The sequence below is a fragment of the Bombyx mandarina genome, chromosome 19, assembly GCF_030267445.1.
Source record: "Bombyx mandarina strain Sakado chromosome 19, ASM3026744v2".
NCBI classification, from domain to species: domain Eukaryota; kingdom Metazoa; phylum Arthropoda; class Insecta; order Lepidoptera; family Bombycidae; genus Bombyx; species Bombyx mandarina.
The window spans coordinates 3,859,375-3,879,728 of record NC_143225.1 but is presented as its reverse complement, the minus strand read 5'-3'; the positions used below and the strand labels follow the sequence as shown (position 1 = coordinate 3,879,728).

Below are 20,354 nucleotides of genomic sequence, written 5' to 3'. Positions count from 1 at the left end.
GAGACCTTGCAACTTATATCTCAAAGTGTTCCGGCAACCACTTAACACCAGGTGGACCGTGAGCTCGTCCACCTATCTCCTTTCCTATCAATATCGTTTACAAAATTCGACTACAACAGGAGTTCGGCGGAGACAACACCCCGGTCCCGGAGACCGTGTACGCGCTGCCGCTGCTGCCGCGCCGCGTCACCCGCAGCCTCACCGCGCGGATCGACGCCTCGCACCTCGACCACCTCATCACCGCGCTCAACCTCACACGTGCGTATCTATCCCATTGCCTATCTTTAAAAAAAATACTACTACTACTATGACTATATAATATTATACTAATAGCTACCATTATATATACCGGTTATGTGATAACACTTAGAACTCATGTCTCAATACGGGCAAGTAATTTAATATTATTTCTGCGTTGAATAAAATTTGAAGAATTATGAAGAAACATTGAATAAAAAAAAAATGCGTGCAATTCACACGTGGTAGAAGTGAAACCTTCCAAAATTAAAATACAATTATCCTAAACGTCTTAAGTATATGTAAAATTTTGTCATTAGTAAATAATTGTAAGGTAGCGCCCTCTGTGAATTGATATTTTAATTTCACGTATAATCCTAAATTAAAATTCACTACAAGAGCTTTCATACACACGTTAGTATTAAAAAATCTCACAGATGGCGCTGTATTAAATAGTATGTATATTTCTGTCTCATTCTTTGCTGGCTTCATCCTACACATTTTTGTATTTGTGTTTCTTACCTGTCGTTTTTTTCCGTTGCATCCGGTTTGAAATCACAACGATTCTAAAGAAGTTTTCACTTAAAAACTACTTGCACTGGTGGTAGAACCTCTTCTGAGTCCGCGCGGGTGGGTACCACCACGCTGCCTATTTCTGCCGTGAAGCAGTAATGCGTTTCGGTTTGAAGGGTGGGGCAGCCGTTGTAACTATACTTCAGACCTTAGAACTTATATCTCAAGGGGGGTGGCGCATTTACGTTGTGGATGCCTACGGGCTCCAGTAACCACTTAACACCAGGTGGGCTGTGAGCTCGTCCACACATCGAGTTCATTCCAGAGCTGGATGGTACGTGGCGTGATATCTATGGGCTCCAGTAAGCACTTAACACCAAGTGGGCTGTGAGCTCGTCCACCCGTTTAAGCAATAAAAAAAAACATAGATACATGAATTAAAAATTTAAGTGAACATTCTAAACTCTAAACTGTTTCTACACTTCAATTATTCATAAATTTCATGTAAATTTGAAGGTATAAAGTGAATATTTTACTAATAAAAACTAATTGAATTCAACAAACAGATACCCCGGAGGCTCACATAACGTATTACGACAGTATACCAGACAACGTCGAAGTGGACTTCAACAATCCCATACACATATCTCCGGAGGACACGTTATTGAGGAAAAAACAGAGACCGACGTGGGACTGAATAAATCATCTCAACTGAATATTTTGTCATTAAAATTATACGGGACCATGATTATATCAATGTCCAATCTGAGGTGGTCTGTTGCAAAAATAATGAAAAACTTTACCACCTGCCTCTCTCTGTCTCTTTCACACACCCGCCCTTTATAGTTTCAGATCACATCTCCTAAGTAATGCAAACTATATTGAAATAGAAGAAAAAATACACAGTTCACCAAATAAAGTTCACCTTCGGTTAAAAAATTTACAATATTTAATCATGTTTTTTATTATTTCTTAAATAACAACTTTGAGGGGAGCAACAATTAAAATACACTTAATAAGACTTAATAAATAATAGTCCCAAACAGAACAAGACCATTTCATTTTGTAATGTTTTTTTGATTAGGAATGTTATATAACTCGAGTCAATGTATGACAATTATTGTGATAATTTTTTTTTGTAAATTATAACTTTGTTTTATATTGTTTTTGTTAAGTAAGTTAGTGAAAATATACAATTTTCTACAAACAACAGAGTTTTCATTATATTTTCATGATTAATGGCCCGTGGTAGATTCAGCAAAGCACTGCTCTTGCTAGTGCTAATTTTAGCAATTCTCTAAGGTTGAGCCCGCGAGCTCTCTCACCTGTCCGAGCATAGATAGAATAAACAGCTCCTGAGGCTACCAGCGATAAGGTAGGAAAAGATTAGATTAATTTTTATAATGTTACCAGTACCGGTAACTACTAAAGATAATTTACATTATGGTTATAAACTACCTAAGAGTGCCTTTAAATTCTGTTTAGGAAAATATATGTGATAAAAATATTAGACGTGGTCATTCAGTCATGTGTACTTTCCGCTTTGTACGCCTTTAATGACGGACATTAGTTTTGACGGATCGGTCAGGAACCACTGCCACAGTTTCCGTAGCTGGTTGTCGCTGTTCTGAAAATTAAAAATTATTGTTTTAAAACGAGTACGAGCCTGCGCATTTAGATGCACGTTTCATTTTGTTGATGTATTTCAGTAAAATACACACAATATATCTGACTTTTTTGGATTTTTGTGACGGGGCAAACATTAGCTAACCTTTATAGATGAGAGCCTACAAACTCTGCCGTTGCTGGTTGGCAACACTCACCAAGTATGGTATAAATATGCACCACTTATTTTATTATTATTGACACACATTGTAGACAGACTGAGGTGTGTGGTCATTGGAAATCATAGTCATATTTAGGGCACAGCTGTCTATTGTGATATTTCTTTCTTTTCCAACATAAATGTACCTTGATCGAGTTAAACTTCGCGCTGGCAGCCAGTATCCTGGCGTCGGTCTTGCTCATCTCCTGTTCGAGTTGGTGTGCGAGGGCAGCTACGGTTTTGTCCGTACTGCTGGGTTGTTTGGTGCAGCCGTCCCAGATGTAATCCACTAGTGGTCGCATTGATTGTTCGCTGTGAACAATAAGAGAGCTTCATAACAATAGCATTGTTTCTACAAAAAGGTTTTTGTGGAAAAATTATATTATGTATGCGAATGGAATAAGTTGAAATTATCTTTTATTAATAATACTAAAAACTATTGATGACGTTTATACTGAAGAAGCACTTGACATAATTGTGTTAACAGTGATTATTAAAATATGGATTTAGATATGTTTTTTCAAAATTGAAGAACGATATAATTAATTATATTCTTGTTGCTTATACATTATATATATATTATATTATATTATATTTATTATGTGCTTTGTTATATATAAAATAATTTAGGTGAAGTAAAATTAAATTGATTTTGGGGTGAAACGAAATTAAGATTCAATAAAATAATGTCCCAGTAAAACTGTGGGAATTTCCTGTAGCTTTAATGAACTTCTTGGGAGAATCCAAGAAGGCATGTCTATAGTCGGATTTTTAATTAGACGAAGCCAGCTGACAGTAGCTAATGTCACTTTGTGAAATAATGTTGCTATATTTAAAGTAATAGTGATGCGTTCAGTTCTCGTTCAATCACATGAATGAACAATGAGTGTGAAGAGTTAATCATTAATTTCAAACTATAAAAGAATATTATTTATATTTTACAATAAAATTGTATTAAAGTGCTCCAATATATGTTACTAGTAGTATGTAACTACAATCAGTTTTTTTTATTTTTTATTCATTACCTACCCATAATTGTTATATTTTATACGTCTATAATCTATAATTTCAACTATTGTGTTATTTTTGTATAATTTCAACTGTATTGCAAATAGGACAGTCTTACAAGCTTCCTCGCAATGTTTTTCTTAATGTTTAAAACACTCGGTATTCAGTACAGGTAGATACTATAGGAACATAATATTTCGTCGAAAACTCGTTGGTATGTACAAAGCACGCCTAAAATTCGAACCCCGTACCCGATATCGGCAATTCGGCACACCAACTATTCACTAGACAATCGAGGCAATTTCATTAATTCAGGAGTTTTTTCAATCATTCACTTTGTCACAACACTATTTTTATTTCATCAAAAACTGACAACACAGTAAACGTCAGTTAACTTCGTCTAATAAAAAATCCGACTATAGTGACTTCGTTAATATTTCTGCACGGTTTTGTACTTTCACAGATGCTAAATGGTAACAAGGTAATACTTATTACATTTTTAAATACGACGAAATATTAAACTAACAAAATAAGTCACACAACTAAACTGCTTGGTTCCATTTAAAAAAATCCTTCTTAAAAAAGTGTTGCCAATACAAAAGTGGCGGAAAGAAAAACTTATTTTTAGCAACGTCGTTAACAATATAAACAAAAAAATATTACAAATCTTTATGAATTAATGACGATATTGAAAAAAAAAAATAGGTTAATCAAATTGCCACTATTTTAATACAATTGAGAATCCTGCTCTTGTTTTAATACAGGCAGTGAGTTTCACCTCTGGAACTTTTGTCTTGTAATGCTGCTCTAATCTAAGCGACGCCAATAAAAAAATGCCAATTAAAAAAAACCATACTCACATTTCTTTTAATTTTTCTTCTCTTACTCTGAAACCATCTTCGATACCTTCTTTAACTTCCTTGATGTCCCTTTCAAGATCGTTATAGCTTTTCACAAGCATCATTACATTCGTCGTGGGTTCGATACCCAGTACAGTGCATAGTGATGTTAATAAAACATCTGAATGTTCTAGTTTCTGCTCGCACGAGGCTTGTTCTCTGCATATTTCGTTCATTGAACACTAAAAAATAATACATACATATAAATTAATATAATTTTTTCACATTAATATCATCATTGGTGGAATAACAGTCTGCGATCTATAAATAATAGAGAATTGTTAAAGTCGTTCATTAATACTTGCTAGTTATTAGTGATCACTAAGACTGTATAATTTCCGTTACAATTTTTGAAGTCAAACTTCTTTAGACGCGTTGAGAGTAAAATTTTAACGGCTAGAGACAAAAGATAAAGTTTAGGAAGAGCGAGTGTGCGAAAATAGACCGAACGTCTCGCGAACCACTCGATCGTTTCTCTTACGCACAGTATTCCCTATTACAAGAGAAATTTTATTTAAGGATGAAAAATAAACCACAACACCGCAAAAGAAGTTACACTTCTTTCACGTGCACCAAGTTGCATGTGCACCATTTTTTAAGCTATTGCATACCTTTAATCGCGGGCTTTGAGCGCGGCGAATCAAGAAATTCCGTAACGTAAATAAAACCTAACACCCCCACTCCGTCTACCATGTAGCTCGCGTTCAATATGAATCACGTTGTGACGTCGCACTTCATGCGCATCATGAAAAGTCTGCCCATCTCTCTCTCGCGCGATCTAGCTTATGAGTGTGAAGGGCACAGTTAATGTTTTGCTTTTGTTAATATTTATAAATATACAGCACGTGTTACCTTAGTACAACAACAAGTACTCACGATCCTGCTGGTGACCGCATCGTTTTCATCGAGCACGTATTGCTTGAGTTGAGCGGCGAAGAGCAGAAACTCTTCGATGTTGTGCAATTCGTGTCGGAGGGCGCTGTACAGTACTTTATCCAGGACCAGTGCGTGCTGCGTCGTGTCCAGCAAGTACGCGAGATCGTTGCTGACTTCTCTGAAATATCGTTTTTTTTTTATTTATTGCTTAGATGGGTGGACGAACTCACAGGCCACCTGGTGTTAAGTGGTTACTGGAACCCATAGACATCTACAACGTAAATGCGCCACCCACCTTGAGATATGAGTTCTAAGGTCTCAGTTACAACGGCTGCCCCACCCTTCAAACCGAAACTCATTACTTACTGCTTCACGGCAGAAATAGGCGGGGTGGTGGTGGTACATACCCGTGCGGACTTATAAGAGGTCCTACCACCAGTTTCCTATCGTCTTTTCGCATTAAAAGTGTACAATTTCATACATAATTTTATCTTACTTTAAAAGACAGATAATGTAACTAGTAAAAAATAAAAATAAACGTTGCAAAGATGATTAATATTAAAAATATCACATTGTAATAATCCTTTAAAACAATCTTCTGTAAAATTAGAAAGTTTTGAAATTATACAGTTTTAATGCGAATAGACGATATGTCCGATAAGAAAACATTCTATATCCGAAAAAAATTAATAAATAATGTTGATTATTGTTATGGACTCCTCCGGGATTGACCGGTGGGTGATAGGTCTATTGAATGAAAAAGTGAACTGTCATACAGTAGATATATTATTTGTTCATTTAACGAGTTACAAGTAACAACATAAGCTTTGATGCTTACTGCTTACAACATGAATTTCCAAAGAAAATGTTAGTGATGTCCCTTCTTTTCTTTTAACGGCCGTCTGGTGTGACATGGTCACTACACAAGGGGGTCGCGGGTTCGAATCCCGCCAAAGGAAGATACTTGTATGATAAATATAAAATGTCTTTTACAGGGTTATTATGGGTGTATATTAAATATGTGTATGTGTATAATAAAAATCTTACATTTATTTCCGTTATCTGGTACCTGTAATACAAGTTCTTTACGAACTTACCACGGGACCAGTTAACGTGGCGTGATTGTTAGTAAATATTTATTATTATTATTTATTTATTTTAAACATGGCTTGAAAGAAATCGAACGAAAGCACTAAAACTACTACGGATTAGTTGCTTACTAAGGCAGTGGGTTCGTTCGGTCCCTTTGAGAGCTGATATCCATGAAGGACCGTGTCAACTCACTACCAAGACGAATGTGGTAAGGCAATCAGAATTTTCTAGCATAGTTAAAAATCTTTACTTACTCTCTTATAGCTAACGCAGTGTTAAGCACAGTTTCCTCAACAATACGGGTGCGGTCTTCGACAAATTCTTTGATAGCGTTCTCTATTTGGAGATTTATGATTCCTTCTTCTTGTTCTAGAAGTTGGACTGCTGTTTGTGCCTCCAGTATGTTCATGCTAAAATATAACATTTACAATTAGTCTGACGGTTAGATTTAGTTCGCGCACACAATCCCGCCGAGTTTTATGTATTCGACGGTTATTTAAGATTTGTATAGGATCAAAACGGCGCCATCTAGGAACAGCAGTCGAAAGCGAGTCGCTTGGATTTTTCAGTGTTTTTCATGCAAAAGAGCCCAGTGAGTTTCTCGCCGGATCTTCTCAGTGGGTCGCGATTCCGATCCGGTGATAGATCCTGCGAAGCACTGCTGTTGCTATGGCCAGTGTTAGCAACAATTCCGGTTTGAGCCCCATGAGCTCATCTACACGTTAAGGTGAAGCTGAAATAGCTTCTCAAGGCTATCAGCATAGGTAAAAAAATGCAAAAGAAATTTACTAGATTAATGCGTTGTTAAAGTCATACGATTTTGAGGAGCTCATAATAACATATGACATAATAACAATAAACAAAAATTCATAGATATAAAATTTTTATGTACCTGAGTTGACTTGAAAGTGGGTTGTTGTAGTTTGCCACTAATTCCAATTTTGCTTGTTCACCACACAATTCTGCTTTTGAATCAATATATTCAGACAGAGCTTCCGAAAGTCTGAAAGATTACTAAAGTAGTTAATTGAATAGATTTGGAATGAACTCCCCTCCACGGTGTTTCCCTAGCACTATGACATGTCCTTCTTCAAACTAAAGCTTGCGGAGAGAACTTAACGGTAGGCAGCTGCTTGGTTCTGTCCCTGGCATTGCTGACGTCCATAAGCGACGATAACCACTTGCCGTCAGGTAACACTTGCCGTATGCTCGTCTGCCTACAAAGGCAATAATAAAAATAAAAAAGATTAAATGAAAAGTATAAGGGGACTCTGTTACATTTATACCAAGTCAGAAAAGCATACCCGTAACATTTCACCTGACATGTAATAGTTCGATTTCAGTGAAATTTACAGGTATTGGAGTATTCAACTACTGTAGTTGCAAATACAACTTCATGGCACAAGATTTATCTCAAAATACAATTTTGAGAAGAGATTTCATTTACGCTACAGGCCCTTATCTTGTATGTTAGTTTTTAGGAAAACTTTGAAAGCTTTCAAATCAGTTATTTTTTGTAATTATGCAAAACCTGCTAAGAAGATGTTCCAGATATAGACTGTCACTGAAAATCTGAACTGCTCTAATGACAATGTCAAGAGAATCAAAAAATACATTAAGATCATTGATCTAGCCTTTTTTCAGTATCGGTGAGCATTTATTTATTTATTTATTTATTTATTAAGTCGCACCAACAAAGTGATCATCAATACAAAACATTGACAAATTGACAAAAGTTCATGGCAGATGTCACCTCAATTATAGGTGCAATCGACAGTGCATTAACATCAAAAATAAAAAAAATATACAGCTAAGATTTGAATACATTTCATTCATTGCTTAAGATTAATTTAATTGGGAGATGATCCGCGACAGATTTTTCCTGTAAGTAGTGAGACAATCAGAAAAAACATCTATTTCACTTACAATAAGTTCAGCGCAATCGGACAACTCCGAAGGAACATTGACTGAGACCGCGCTACCGTGGACATTATTGTAGTCCCAAAGGATTCTGTTTAAGGGAGAGTAAGCACCTAAATTCGAACGAGCGGGCTTTCTTATAAACGGTTTATATTTCTTCGTTCTTGGTAGGTACTTAGGTGCTGATATTTTTATCTGGGTTAATAGATTAGGTGTGTCGGTTATTCCATGAATTAATTTGTACAGAAATATACCCCCCATTAGTTTTCTCCGGTTTAGAAGAGAGTCTAAATGAAAGTGGCAAAGTCTATCTTCATAGCATTAAACATAATTAAAACTATAATAATTTTACAATTTACAGCGGCATCTGCATTCATGAAAACTGTAAAGAAATTGACACATGGGAAATATTATCATGACAATAGAAAATTTTTGTAGTTTCCATTACCATTGATGTAGTTAGTAAAAGCACCTACTTAATGGAAGATCTTCATTTTGTAGTGATCCTAATGTTCCTATAGCTTGTTAAATTTACATTCGAAGAATGCAGCAATTGTCCTTTAAGGAAATAGTTAATTGATTCGTGAAAATTTTACATACCGCCTCTCCATGTTCTTAGCTTGACTAAGTACTTCGTTATCAATATTTTTGCTTTCATTCTGTTTAAGATCAAATTTCTTACTGACATACAAATCAAAGTGAGATAGGTAAAGCTCTTGCAATTGTTTGTATTGATCGAACGGACCAAAAGTAAAGAAATTTGGTGCTGTATCCTGCAAAGCATGCACAAAATAATACATTTTAAGATGTATGTATATTTTTATGTCCAAAAGTTCAGCTTGCGTTAGTGTTGTTTGTAGTAATGGCTGTTCTATCCTTCAAGAAAATATGAATATGGTATTTCAATTTAAGAAATTGAATGATGTTATTCAACAAGTATGATTAAGAATATTTCTTGGTTTTATAAGAAATTTAAGAAATATCCCAAGACATAGACATATGGTACCATAGGGAGAGGTAGGAAAACTGCTAAACATTTGGTGTTTTAAATACTTTAAAGCTATACCTTTTCACCACAGTTCCCATAAACATCCATTGTGTTGCCAACCACTTCAATAACTGCGCTGGTCAGATCTTCCACTTCATCAGCGAGCTTAATGCATTCTTGAGCTAGAGACTTCTCTTCATCGGAGATCTGCTGCTGTGCCGCATTTAGCTTTGTAATTTCCAAATTAAGCTGTTCATTTATACCTCTAAAAACAATAATAAGCTGTTGTAGTCATAGATACAGAGAGCAAACTGTGTGATATAATACCAATAATGCAATATAATATATGAGTCGACTATTATCAAAGCCGGCAATGTGACTTTTGGACAATTATTGGTAAATCAGAAAAACGAATTATTGACTTTGTATTCCATTGGCAGTCACAAAACTCTTCTGAACGACATCTTAGATAAATAACAGGTTAAGTATTAACTTTTCTTTAATGCAGGTTTTGAACCGTATTCTTTGAAGGAGACAATTATATTCAAATCAATCTGTATTGACATATCAATAACATTTTTTTGTCCAAATGCACAGATTGCCACCTCTGATAATAGACGACTCATATAGACCTCTATCTAAGTCAATAAGTTATTTAAAAAAACATTGAGTGTAGGTACATGTTGTCTTTTACATTACTTCAGAATTTAATATAGTACTAATTATTCTCTTTAACATCTATGACTTTTGAAAAGCTTCAGTTAGTCACACATTATAAATTTGATAAAAAAATATCCACAAACAGTACTTTACATACTCTTTTTGCTTTATTAGATCTTTGACAATTCTCTCGTGTTTGGTTAGTAAGTTAAATTTTTCCCTTTGCATTTCTATATCCTGCTTCATCTCTGCTAAAGCATCTACATCTCCTGGAAGACATATTCCAGGATACTGACTTTGGATCAAAGAGATGCTTTCATCAACTTCATTTTGTGAAAGAACATTATCTTGGTGTACATTCCGCTTTTGAATTTCTTCGAATCTGTAAATGTGATATTTTAATTTGAAAACACCGATTCAGGCAAAGTAGAAATATTGCCTCTTTTATTTTTATATATATATTTTTTTGTGAACGTTGAATGTTTTGAACATAAATAAATAATATTTGATAATTAAGTACCTTCGTTTCTCTGTTTCACTTAATACATTATTATAGTCTAAATGGTAGTACATCCATTCTAAAGCTGAAGCAAATTCAGAATTGTTTAGCATCCATTCAAATGACTGGTTTCGAGTATCCACCCCAAGTGTACGGAGAAATGGTATGAATTCCTTGTCACTAAGCTTATCTAACGCGTTCATTTTTGTCTGAAATTTCTTAAATATATGTAACTAATTATGGAGAGAACCGAAAATCTCTACAAGTTCAGAGCAGACGTTTATTTTGAATTTAAATTTTCGGGACCTGTCATGGGCTATCATGTTGCCAAACTATTTGTTACTTGGATCGTCCATTGAACAGGCAAAAGGAACATTGCCTGCACAGCCAAATATTTTTTGACAACGGTTGAAAACTGATTGATGTTGTATGAGAAGTAGAGTAGTTTTGAAGTCGTCGTGGCTTAGAGGATAAAACGTCCTTTACATTCGTGTTGAGCGATGCACTGGTACTCGAATCCCAGGCGGGTACCAATTTTTCTAATGAAATACGTACTCAACAAATGTTCTCGATTGGATTCCACGGTGAAGGAATAACATCGTGTAATAAAAATCAAACCCGCAAGTTTTATTTTGCGTAATTACTAGTGGTAGGACCTCTTATGAGTCCGCGCGGGTAGGTACCACCACCCAATCTATTTCTGCCGTGAAGCAGTAATGCGTTTCGGTTTGAAGGGTGGGGCAGCCGTTGTAACTATACTTGAGACCCTAGAACTTGTATCTCAAGGTGGGTGACGCATTTACGTTGTGGATGTCTATGGGCTCTAGTAACCACTTAACACGAGGTGGGCTGTGAGCTCGTCCAACCATCTAAGCAATAAAAAAAAAAAAACGCCTCTGCGACTTCGTCGCGTCCAATAAAATATTGATCGACGAGCAGTTAGGTTATATATAATCTTACTCTATGACGAGCAGTTTGGGTTCAGCGCCAGACACTCGTGCGTCCATCAAGTGCACCGCCTCACGGAGCACATCTTACTAGGGTTGAATAGGCGGAAACCCATCCCGACAGGAGCCCTATTCATCGATATAGCGAAGGCGTTCGACAAAGTCTGGCACAACGGTTTGATATACAAACTGTATAATATGGGAGTGCCAGGCAGACTTGTGCTCATCATACGAGACTACTTGTCGAACCTTTCGTTCCGATATCGAGTCGAGGGAACGCGTTCCCGCCCCCGTCACGTCACAGCCGGAGTCCCGCAAGGCTCCGCCCTCTCCCCGTTACTATTCAGTTTGTATATCAATGATATACCCCGGTCTCCGGAGACCCATCTGGCGCTCTTCACCGATGACATCGCCATCTACTACTCGTGTAGGAAGAAGGCGTTGCTTTCATCGACGACTTCAGACCGCAGCTACCACCATGGGACAGTGGTTCCGGAAGTGGCGCATCGACATCAACCCCACGAAAAGCACAGCGGTGCTCTTCAAAAGGGGTCGCCCTCCGAACACCACGTTGAGCATCCCTCTCCCGTCTAGGCGCGTCGACACCTCCGCCTCCGCCATTCGCCCAATCACGATGTTCGACCAGCCCATACCGTGGGCCCCGAAGGTCAAATATTTAGGTGTCACCCTCGACCGAAGGATGACATTCCGCCCTCATATTAAGACGGTACGCGATCGTGCCGCCTTCGTTCTAGGACTTCTCTACCCGATGATATGCAGGCGAAGTAAAATGTCCCTTAGAAATAAGGTGACACTCTACAAAGCTTGCATACGCCCCGTCATGACCTATGCAAGTGTAGTGTTCGCTCACGCGGCCCGCACTCACCTATAATCCTTCCAAGTTATTCAATCACGTTTTTGCAGGATAGCCGTCGGAGCCCCGTGGTTCGTCAGGAACGTCGACTTCCATGACGACCTGGACTTAGAGTCCACCAGTAAGTATATGCAGTCGGCGTCGATGCGCCACTTCGATAAAGCGGCACGACACGAGAACCCTCTCATCGTGGCCGCCGGTAACTACATTCCCGATCCTGCGGACAGAATGGAAAGCAGTCGACGTCGCCCAAAACACGTCATCTCGGATCTTCCCGATCCACTAACGGTGCTTCTAGGTACTTCAAGCATCAGTCACCGTTCTCGTTGAACCCGTCGCTTGCGACGAAGGGCTCGCCGAGTAAAGTAACTCTCAGACACAGCCCACTGAGTTTCTCGCCGGATCTTCTCAGTGGGTGGCGATTCCGATCCGGTGGTAGATTCTGCGAAGCACGACTCTTGCTAGGGTTCGTGTTAGCATCGTCGTCAGGTTTGAGCCCGGTGAGCTCACCTACTAGTTACGGTTACGCTGGAATAGTCGCTCCAGGCTACCAGCTTAGGTAGGAAAAAAAAAATAGTAACTATACTTGAGACCTTAGAACTTATATCTCAAGGTGGGTGGCGCATTTACGTCGTAGATGTCTATTGGCTCCAGTAACCACTTAACACCAGGTGGTCTATGAGCTCGTCTACCAATCTAAGAAATAATAAAAAAATTAAATGAGATATCATGGAATTAAGTTCCATTAAAATGGTGGGTATTTGCTGAAAATACAGCTGATTATTGGAAGATATCAACGAAACCACTCTCGAAGCTGTTGTGACCTAAAAGGATAAGACCCGGTGCAAAGATCTTAAATTTGACGTACCTATAGACTAACAACATCTATGAAGTAAGAAACAGAAGAGTGCAAGGGTTACCTTCCGTCAGACAGGAAACTTATTGAACATCGCGCTTTGAGCCAATACCACGCTGTATAGACCTTCGTAAACCTTAGCCAAACCAGAAACAACAAGATTGGAAATAAAGCGCTAATCAGATAACCAACCGGCCGAATTGCCAACTCGAAGAAAACGAAATGGAGAGATCAGAGAGATGGGCACAAAAAAATCGGAAAATTGTCAGAACCTCCCTTTTCCCGATCGATGAATTTGAATACTGAATATTTTAAATATATAGACGACTCGTTGACGCTTTTGTGATGTGGTGTTTTGGTGGACTGTGATGCGCATTCCTTGAATTCCTTCTTTCGGGCTGAAAGTAGTCCCAACGCTAATGCAAAGGCTACTCGTATTTTTTTCGTTCGGTTAGAGTTGCGAAGAGAAGGTAGTGTAAGTTATTGAGTAACTAAAAATCTGCGTTTAAAAAGTCCTTGATATTGCAAAAAAAGAAAAAAAAAGACGGTAAAAGAGTCCGTATCTCGCATATAGGTAGCAATTTCTCAGAACAGAGAATATGACTGGTTGACGTAGATGTTTCACAGGAGATCGCTCATCGTGAAAATAGGTTAAATTATTCACATTTCTACCGACGAAATTCGTCATTAAAGCCGCATCGCCAAGAGAGACGGCGTCATCGTAATATAGCATAACAGCCCGTTTTTTTTAAAGCAAAACTTCATTGGCTCTTTATGATTATTACTTATGCACAATACACAAGGCAATCGACTTCTGACGAGTCTATTGTCGCCAGAGTCGGGTTAAAAGTACACGAAGTTTTTAAGGTAAATTTCGAGAGTTGACCTTTTTCCTCTCTTTGGACTTCGGGTATCAGAAAGCCGTCAACATTTTAAATTAATTCTCATCGTCCTTTCAGTAAAATAGCAGAATTTTACTCATCCCGAACTGGTGAAGCGAACCGGCGACACTTCCACACATTACATACGTAATAAGTTACTACTATAACACGTTCATATTAAACACCAGTGTGCTTGGTGCGAGTTTTTTAACGTTTTCGATAGCGTAAAAGTTAACCCAAAGTATGCAGTTGGAACAGCGCCCCTAGCGGCAAACGTAGGCAAACGTTCCAATTCCATACAAATTTGAGTTAACTTTTACGCTATCGAGAACGTTAAGAAACTCGCACTAAGCACACTGGTATTATGTAGATACTACATCGCTACGTTAGAAAACTAAGCATACAGATTTGTCAAATAAAACGAAGCACACCACGTGGTCATCACTTTCCCGCCAAAAGAATGCATTCGCTTGTGAGGAAATTGTATTTGAAAAATTCAACACGATAATTTTGTTTTTGTGTTATAAAGGCAGGCCTGTAGTCGCTCGTACCGTTTTAGAAGAGGCGTGGCCACTTTTTAACTTCAACGTGAATGTGCCTGCAAATCCCACGACGGAGATTAATTCCCCCTTGCAAGAAGCTTGATGGTGGCATCGACCCGCCCAGGCTATAATACATCCTGCCAACACTAAAACTTCCAAGTGCACTTTTTCTTGAAATTTTTATCAGCGCGAGTCAGGTTTTGTTAGATTTTCTATACGCCGATAGATGTCGCTATAAAATTTTCATTTCTACCCTTTCTGAACTCAAAAAAAAACCAACGGTTGGCTAAACGCATTCGGCCTTATGTTTGCATTAAACAGCTCATTTTGAGAATACAGTTTTCCTATTTTACTATTCCAATTTTTATTATTTTATTGCTTAGATGGGTGGACGAGCTCACAGCCCACCTGGTGTTAAGTGGTTACTGGAGCCCATATACATCCACAATACAAATGCGCCATCCACCTTGAGATACAAGTTCTAAAGTCTCAGATATAGTTACAACGGCTGCCACACCCTTTAAACCGAAACGCATTTCTGCTTCACGGCAAAAATAGGCAGGGTGGTGGTACCCACCCGCGCGGACTTAAAAGAGGTTCTACCACCAGTTTTTTTTTGTTTACTATCCTAGTTATATATTCCCTGTGTTATGGGTACCAGAGACATACATACTTATATACGTTTAAATATATACTAGATCATAAACATCCAGATAAAGTTCAAACAAACCTGTTCATGACACGAATGTTTGCCCGATGTGGGAATCGAACCGGGACTAACTTTCACAATACCGAGTCAGTCGATAAATCATATCTCAAATATCTGGTGGTAGAGCCTCTTGTGAGTCTGCGCGGGTGGGTACCACCGCCCTGCCTGTTTCTGCCGTGAAGCAGTAATGCGTTTCGGTTTGAAGGGTGGGGCAGCCGTTGTAACTATACTAAGATCTTAGAACTTATATCTCAAGGTGGGTGGCGCATTTACGTTGTAGATGTCTATAGGCTCCAGTAACGACTTAACACCAGGTGGGCTGTGAGCTCGTCCACCCATTTAAGCAATAAAAAAATAATCTTCACGAACGTTTTTTTCTTCTCTCTTTTAACACCATCGATCCTTCTCCGCAGTTCTTTTTCGTAGTGCGTCATTATGAAGACACGACGGTAAATCATTTCATTTAATATGACAGAAATTACGAAGGAAGAGCCGACAGGACAATTTGGGCCATTAGCCAATTCACTGCCCCCCGTTTTGGCACATCCTCGCTCTTGAACGTTTCGCAAGTTCAAGGTCAAGTGTCGGGACACGGCGTGACACGAACAAACAGTGTCAACATTGTGAACACTTATAATGCTGCTTAAGACTCGATCCCAGTGGAAATAGTAACAGTAACTATACTTGAGACCTTAGAACGTATATCTTAAGATGAGTGGCGCATTTACGTTGTAGATGTCTATGGGCTCCAGTAACCACTTAACACCAGGTGGGCTGTGAGCTCGTCCACCCATCTAAGCAATAAAAAAATAAAAAATAAAAAAATTGAATTGATAATATTAAATCAATTTCGATTTGCTTTGATTGTACCCACGATTGTAACCACACGTTCTGACATTAAAATAATTGAATGAACGAAGGTAGCGTCTGTAGTGGCTTTTGAAGCTCTCGATATCGAACATAGCTTCCGTTTCCTCTTCAGGAATTTCTAGTCCATAGATGATGTGGCTCGTGTCCATTGATGTACGATTAGTTTTTATCCAAAAACCGTACCGTTGCGGTAAGGAGTACAGATCATACGGGTTGTTGACACTAATCTAACTATTTATATGCGTGGATGGGCGAGCATGGGCTCGTTTAGGAGGGCAAAGCCTATCTATAGCCCTAGTGTGCTTAAATATATTTTGTTTATGTTGACCATTTAGATATGAGAGCTTTAGTAGTCGTCCGATCTTCGAACAATTGTGTTACGACCATAGTGAAGCTACGACTAAATACTCCTCAACCTATAAGTCCACAGAGTTTCTTGCCGGATCTTTTCAGTGAGTCGCGATTCGGATACAGCGGTAGATTCAGTGAAGCTCTGATCTTGCTAGGTCTAGTGTTAGCAAATTCTCACAGGTTGAGACTGTGAGCTCATCTAACCTTCCACGCAATACCTGAGAAGCCCCTTAAGCTACCATAGAATAGGTAGGGATATACAAATCTATAATTATTCAAACCATTAATTTGTAAGATTACTTAAATAAATGGTAGAAATAAAAATATGATTCTTGCTAAATGGAAACGTGCCGTAAAATCGCCCACATAGAGCCGTCATCAAGAACACTCGATAGCATGTCACAAAGAAAAACAATAGGCCCTTGCGTTTATACCAAGGTATACTGAAATGGACCTTAAATCTCTGTATTGAAGGTTAGTATCGAATGACTACATCAAAGAGCGCAAGCACCCCTCAACAGTGAATGCTCTTAAAAATTTGCTTTATGTAAGCGTTGAAGGAATAGTTGGAGGGATTTTTTTCTCTACCTACCATTAAATTAAATGAAATGATGAACATGCAAATATAAGCAATAATTATTTCGGTAGCCGATTTTCGCTTAGATTGAAGGTTGGATATTTATTACCTACATCATAAATTTATTATAGGGTGTGTTTATTTATCCCACCTGTCCTGGGAAAACTGAAAAGGCCTCGGGGCCACCAGTAATCTCTTAATCATAAAAAAGTGTATTTATATTAAATAATTGTATAGTAATTTATATTTGAAATGTGTGAATATGTGCACGTTGATGACACTTTAGACAAAAAGCTTCCCGGAAGTGCCATCAACACCCCCACAGACTTTCACGATAATAAAACAAAAGACGCATAAATCATTAACAAATGCATACATTCGTTTTGTATATTTGGAGGTTAGAAGCGTAAGTGTGAATATTTCTAGATATAATAGATCCATACTACCATTTTTAGGGTCATATCTATATTCTAGATAAATAGGTAAAGGCCTAAAAAAATTTAGTACCTTTTTTCAAGTAGCAATTTACGAGCATTAACGTCATCAATAAAACAGGTATAGGTACTCGGTATTTTTTTAAATGTTAATTACAAAAGTCATAAATCAGAGAATGCTATAAAGAAAATTAAATTTAAATTTAGAGTTGCCTTTCCATGATTATGGTTGAATTTCGATCATCGGGAGATTAACATTTAAATGACCATTTAATTGACCTAAAAATTATTTCATCTAGAGATCGCAACATCAAACAAAATACCAAAGACAACATGAATGATTTTTAATCAATTTTAACAGAAACGTTATGTTTCTGATGTTTGATATTAAAAAAAATATTTCTCAACTAAACAGACAAGCAAAAAAAAGATCAACTTGTTATTTTTTTTATTGCTTAGACAGGTGGACGAGCTCACAGCCCACCTGGTGTTAAGTGGTTACTGGAGCCCATAGATATCTGCGACGTAAATGCGCCACCCACCTAGAGATATCAGTTTTAAGGTCTCAGTATAGTTACAATGGCTGCTCCACCTTTCAAACCGAAACGCATTCTGCTTCACCACGGCAGAGATAGGCGGGGTGGTGGTACCTTCCTAGTGCGGACTCACAAGAGGTCCTACCACCAGTAATTACGCAAATTATAATTTTGCGGGTTTGATTTTTATTACACTATGTTTTTCCTTCACCGTGGAAGTCAATCGTGAACATTTGTTGAGTACGTATTTCATTAGGAAAATTGGTGCCCGCCTGCGGGATTCGAACACCGGTGCATCGCTCAACACGAATGCGCCGGACGTCTTATCCTTTAGGCCACGATGACTTCCAAAATGTTAAAATTGTATGTGTATTTTTATACTTTTTAATAAGAGTATATTTTTGTTGCTGAAAATCGTTGAAAGCGCGCGATCACCCTGTGCTCCTTAATACAGACGCAATTGATATTAATCTAATTTATCAAAATCTAAACTAAGATTGGATGCGTGGTGAGGTGTCTACTGAAACACGAGTTTCGATTTTATGTTTTATTTTAAACTCATAACTCAAACAAACTCATTAGTTTGGTTCGCTTCTAATTGAGCGGCATGGAAATAATTTATCGTGGGGCGTCGTAGTAAATTATTTTAGTTACCACTTTGTGGTGCTGATTTGATTTGTTTTATTGTGATAGATATATCGATGATTTGACGATAATATCTATGTTTTCGAAATGTTCAGTCGGGATGTACAATAGTATTATTATTATATACTAGTATTCTTATATTGTAATGCACTTTAACAGTCTGGTTGTGGATTCAACAAAGCCTTAGCAGCAGCCTGGAAATGGAATATGTCTTCAAATATGACATGTCCTTCTTAAAACGAGGCTTTTATTGTTGCTTAGATGGGTGGACGAGCTCACAGCCCACCTGGTGTTAAGTGGTTACTGGAGCCTATAGAAATCTACAACGTAAATGCGCCACCCACCTTGACCGTACCGTATGTACGTGTGTGCATTCTTATTGTGGCTTCGTGTTAGAAATGTCTCATTATTTTCAACTGTAGCATACATGTAGCGTGTCACGTGCGATGCAAACATACGCCTGGCAGGTAAATTGCAACTCACCCTGCGTGACTCACTAACTACATAGGGTTTCCCTTTTTGTATCTCTACCAATTATGTGTTAGGGCTACCCTATGAAACACTACTTACGGGTTTTTGAAAACGTCTTTTTATTGGGCAAACAAATAATGGACAAAAGGATAACAAAATTAAAATATGTTCAGAATCAAAGGAGATTCGATTTGTTGTTCGACAAACTGTGCATATTTCTTGCACAGTGACGTCAATGTTTAAAGCACAAACAAAGTTAGATTTTTTTCCGTTTAATGAGTTCTTGACATTTCGGCGCTGTTGCGTCATCATGGATAGACTGATCATCAGTGTGCTTAGTGCGAGCTTTTTAACGTTAAAAAGCTCGCACTAAGCACACAGAACTAATTTAACATGAAAATCGTGATAACAACCCGTCAAATTATGTTGTACGTAATCTCCGATACCTTATTGCGGCAACTGGATATTTCGTGATGTGATAATTTGGGACCAGCCCTAACAACTTATTGTTTTCGTTGGGGTTTGATTAAAGGATAATGTTACATCTGCCCTAAGTAAATGTTTTGACGCCAAATGAACATTACGTTTTCACTCTCGTCGATTCGCTGAGTTTCTAACCGAAATCTGAAGATTATTTGACTTGGAGATCTGTTTATATCGATCGATCTTTCAAAATGGAGATGAGCTGAAGCTTTTATGTGATAGTGTTTTGTTAGGAATTAAATTTCGTACAATTATTTTAATTCAATTTATTTCTCCTTCCTGCCTATTTCTCTCGTGCAGCAGTAATGCCTTTCGGTTTGAAGGGCAGTCGTTGTAATCTAGTAAAATGTCTGCGCGGGTAGGTACCGCCACCCCAGCTATTCCTGCCGTGAAGCAGTAATGCGTTTCGGTTTGAAGGGTGGGGCAGCCGTTGTAATAATTGTTAATAATTTTTAAGAGGATAGGCTTTATCAGCAATTAACACGTATGGTAAATTGAGATTTGAACCTAGTAATCTCTGTGAAGGTTGAATCTATTAATAATCTATTTATCGGGATAGTTCTTATATTCCTAATATTCCTAATATAATAATAAATAGGGTGAAATTCGCCAAGTTCTCTCTTTTTCTAACTGGGTGCGCTCCTATTCTTGATTGAATAAT

General features: G+C 37.9%; 3 protein-coding genes across 3 annotated transcripts in view; 2 read left to right on the top strand and 1 right to left on the bottom strand.

The window, feature by feature from the left end:
* The window catches only part of stl (ADAMTS metallopeptidase stall), a 50,549-nt gene extending 48,595 nt beyond the window's left edge, over positions 1–1,954 (top strand). The window contains exons 17-18 of the mRNA XM_028169518.2: positions 120–258; positions 1,317–1,954. Of these exons, the coding sequence (XP_028025319.2) occupies positions 120–258; positions 1,317–1,447 (270 nt within the window). The 3' untranslated portion in view covers positions 1,448–1,954. The remainder of the gene's footprint in view (positions 1–119; positions 259–1,316) is intronic.
* Positions 1–18,363, top strand: part of LOC114239479 (PX domain-containing protein kinase-like protein) — a 146,776-nt gene extending 128,413 nt beyond the window's left edge. Inside the window, exon 12 of the transcript XR_016324695.1 lies at positions 18,217–18,363. The gene's annotated coding sequence lies outside the window, so the exon portion shown is untranslated. The remainder of the gene's footprint in view (positions 1–18,216) is intronic.
* On the bottom strand, positions 1,680–10,878 carry LOC114239400 (augmin complex subunit dgt3). The gene is made up of 10 exons (XM_028169569.2): positions 10,539–10,878; positions 10,176–10,400; positions 9,437–9,623; positions 8,971–9,143; positions 7,343–7,453; positions 6,705–6,860; positions 5,359–5,536; positions 4,444–4,664; positions 2,722–2,887; positions 1,680–2,377 (listed from the first exon to the last, which is right to left on the bottom strand). Exons 1-10 carry the CDS (start codon positions 10,718–10,720, stop codon positions 2,276–2,278), a joined length of 1,701 nt encoding a protein of 566 aa, XP_028025370.2. The 5' UTR covers positions 10,721–10,878; the 3' UTR covers positions 1,680–2,275.
* Positions 18,364–20,354: the final 1,991 nt, after the last annotated feature.

Excerpts from the sequence above, each read along its gene's own strand:
- LOC114239400 (XM_028169569.2), bottom strand. The coding sequence starts at position 10,720 with ATGAACGCGTTAGATAAGCTTAGTGACAAGGAATTCATACCATTTCTC. Across the intron at positions 6,861-7,342 it reads CCACTTTCAAGTCAACTCAG|CATGAACATACTGGAGGCAC; the intron begins GTACATAAAAAT and ends GTTATATTTTAG. Across the intron at positions 2,378-2,721 it reads CGAAGTTTAACTCGATCAAG|AACAGCGACAACCAGCTACG; the intron begins GTACATTTATGT and ends TTTAATTTTCAG.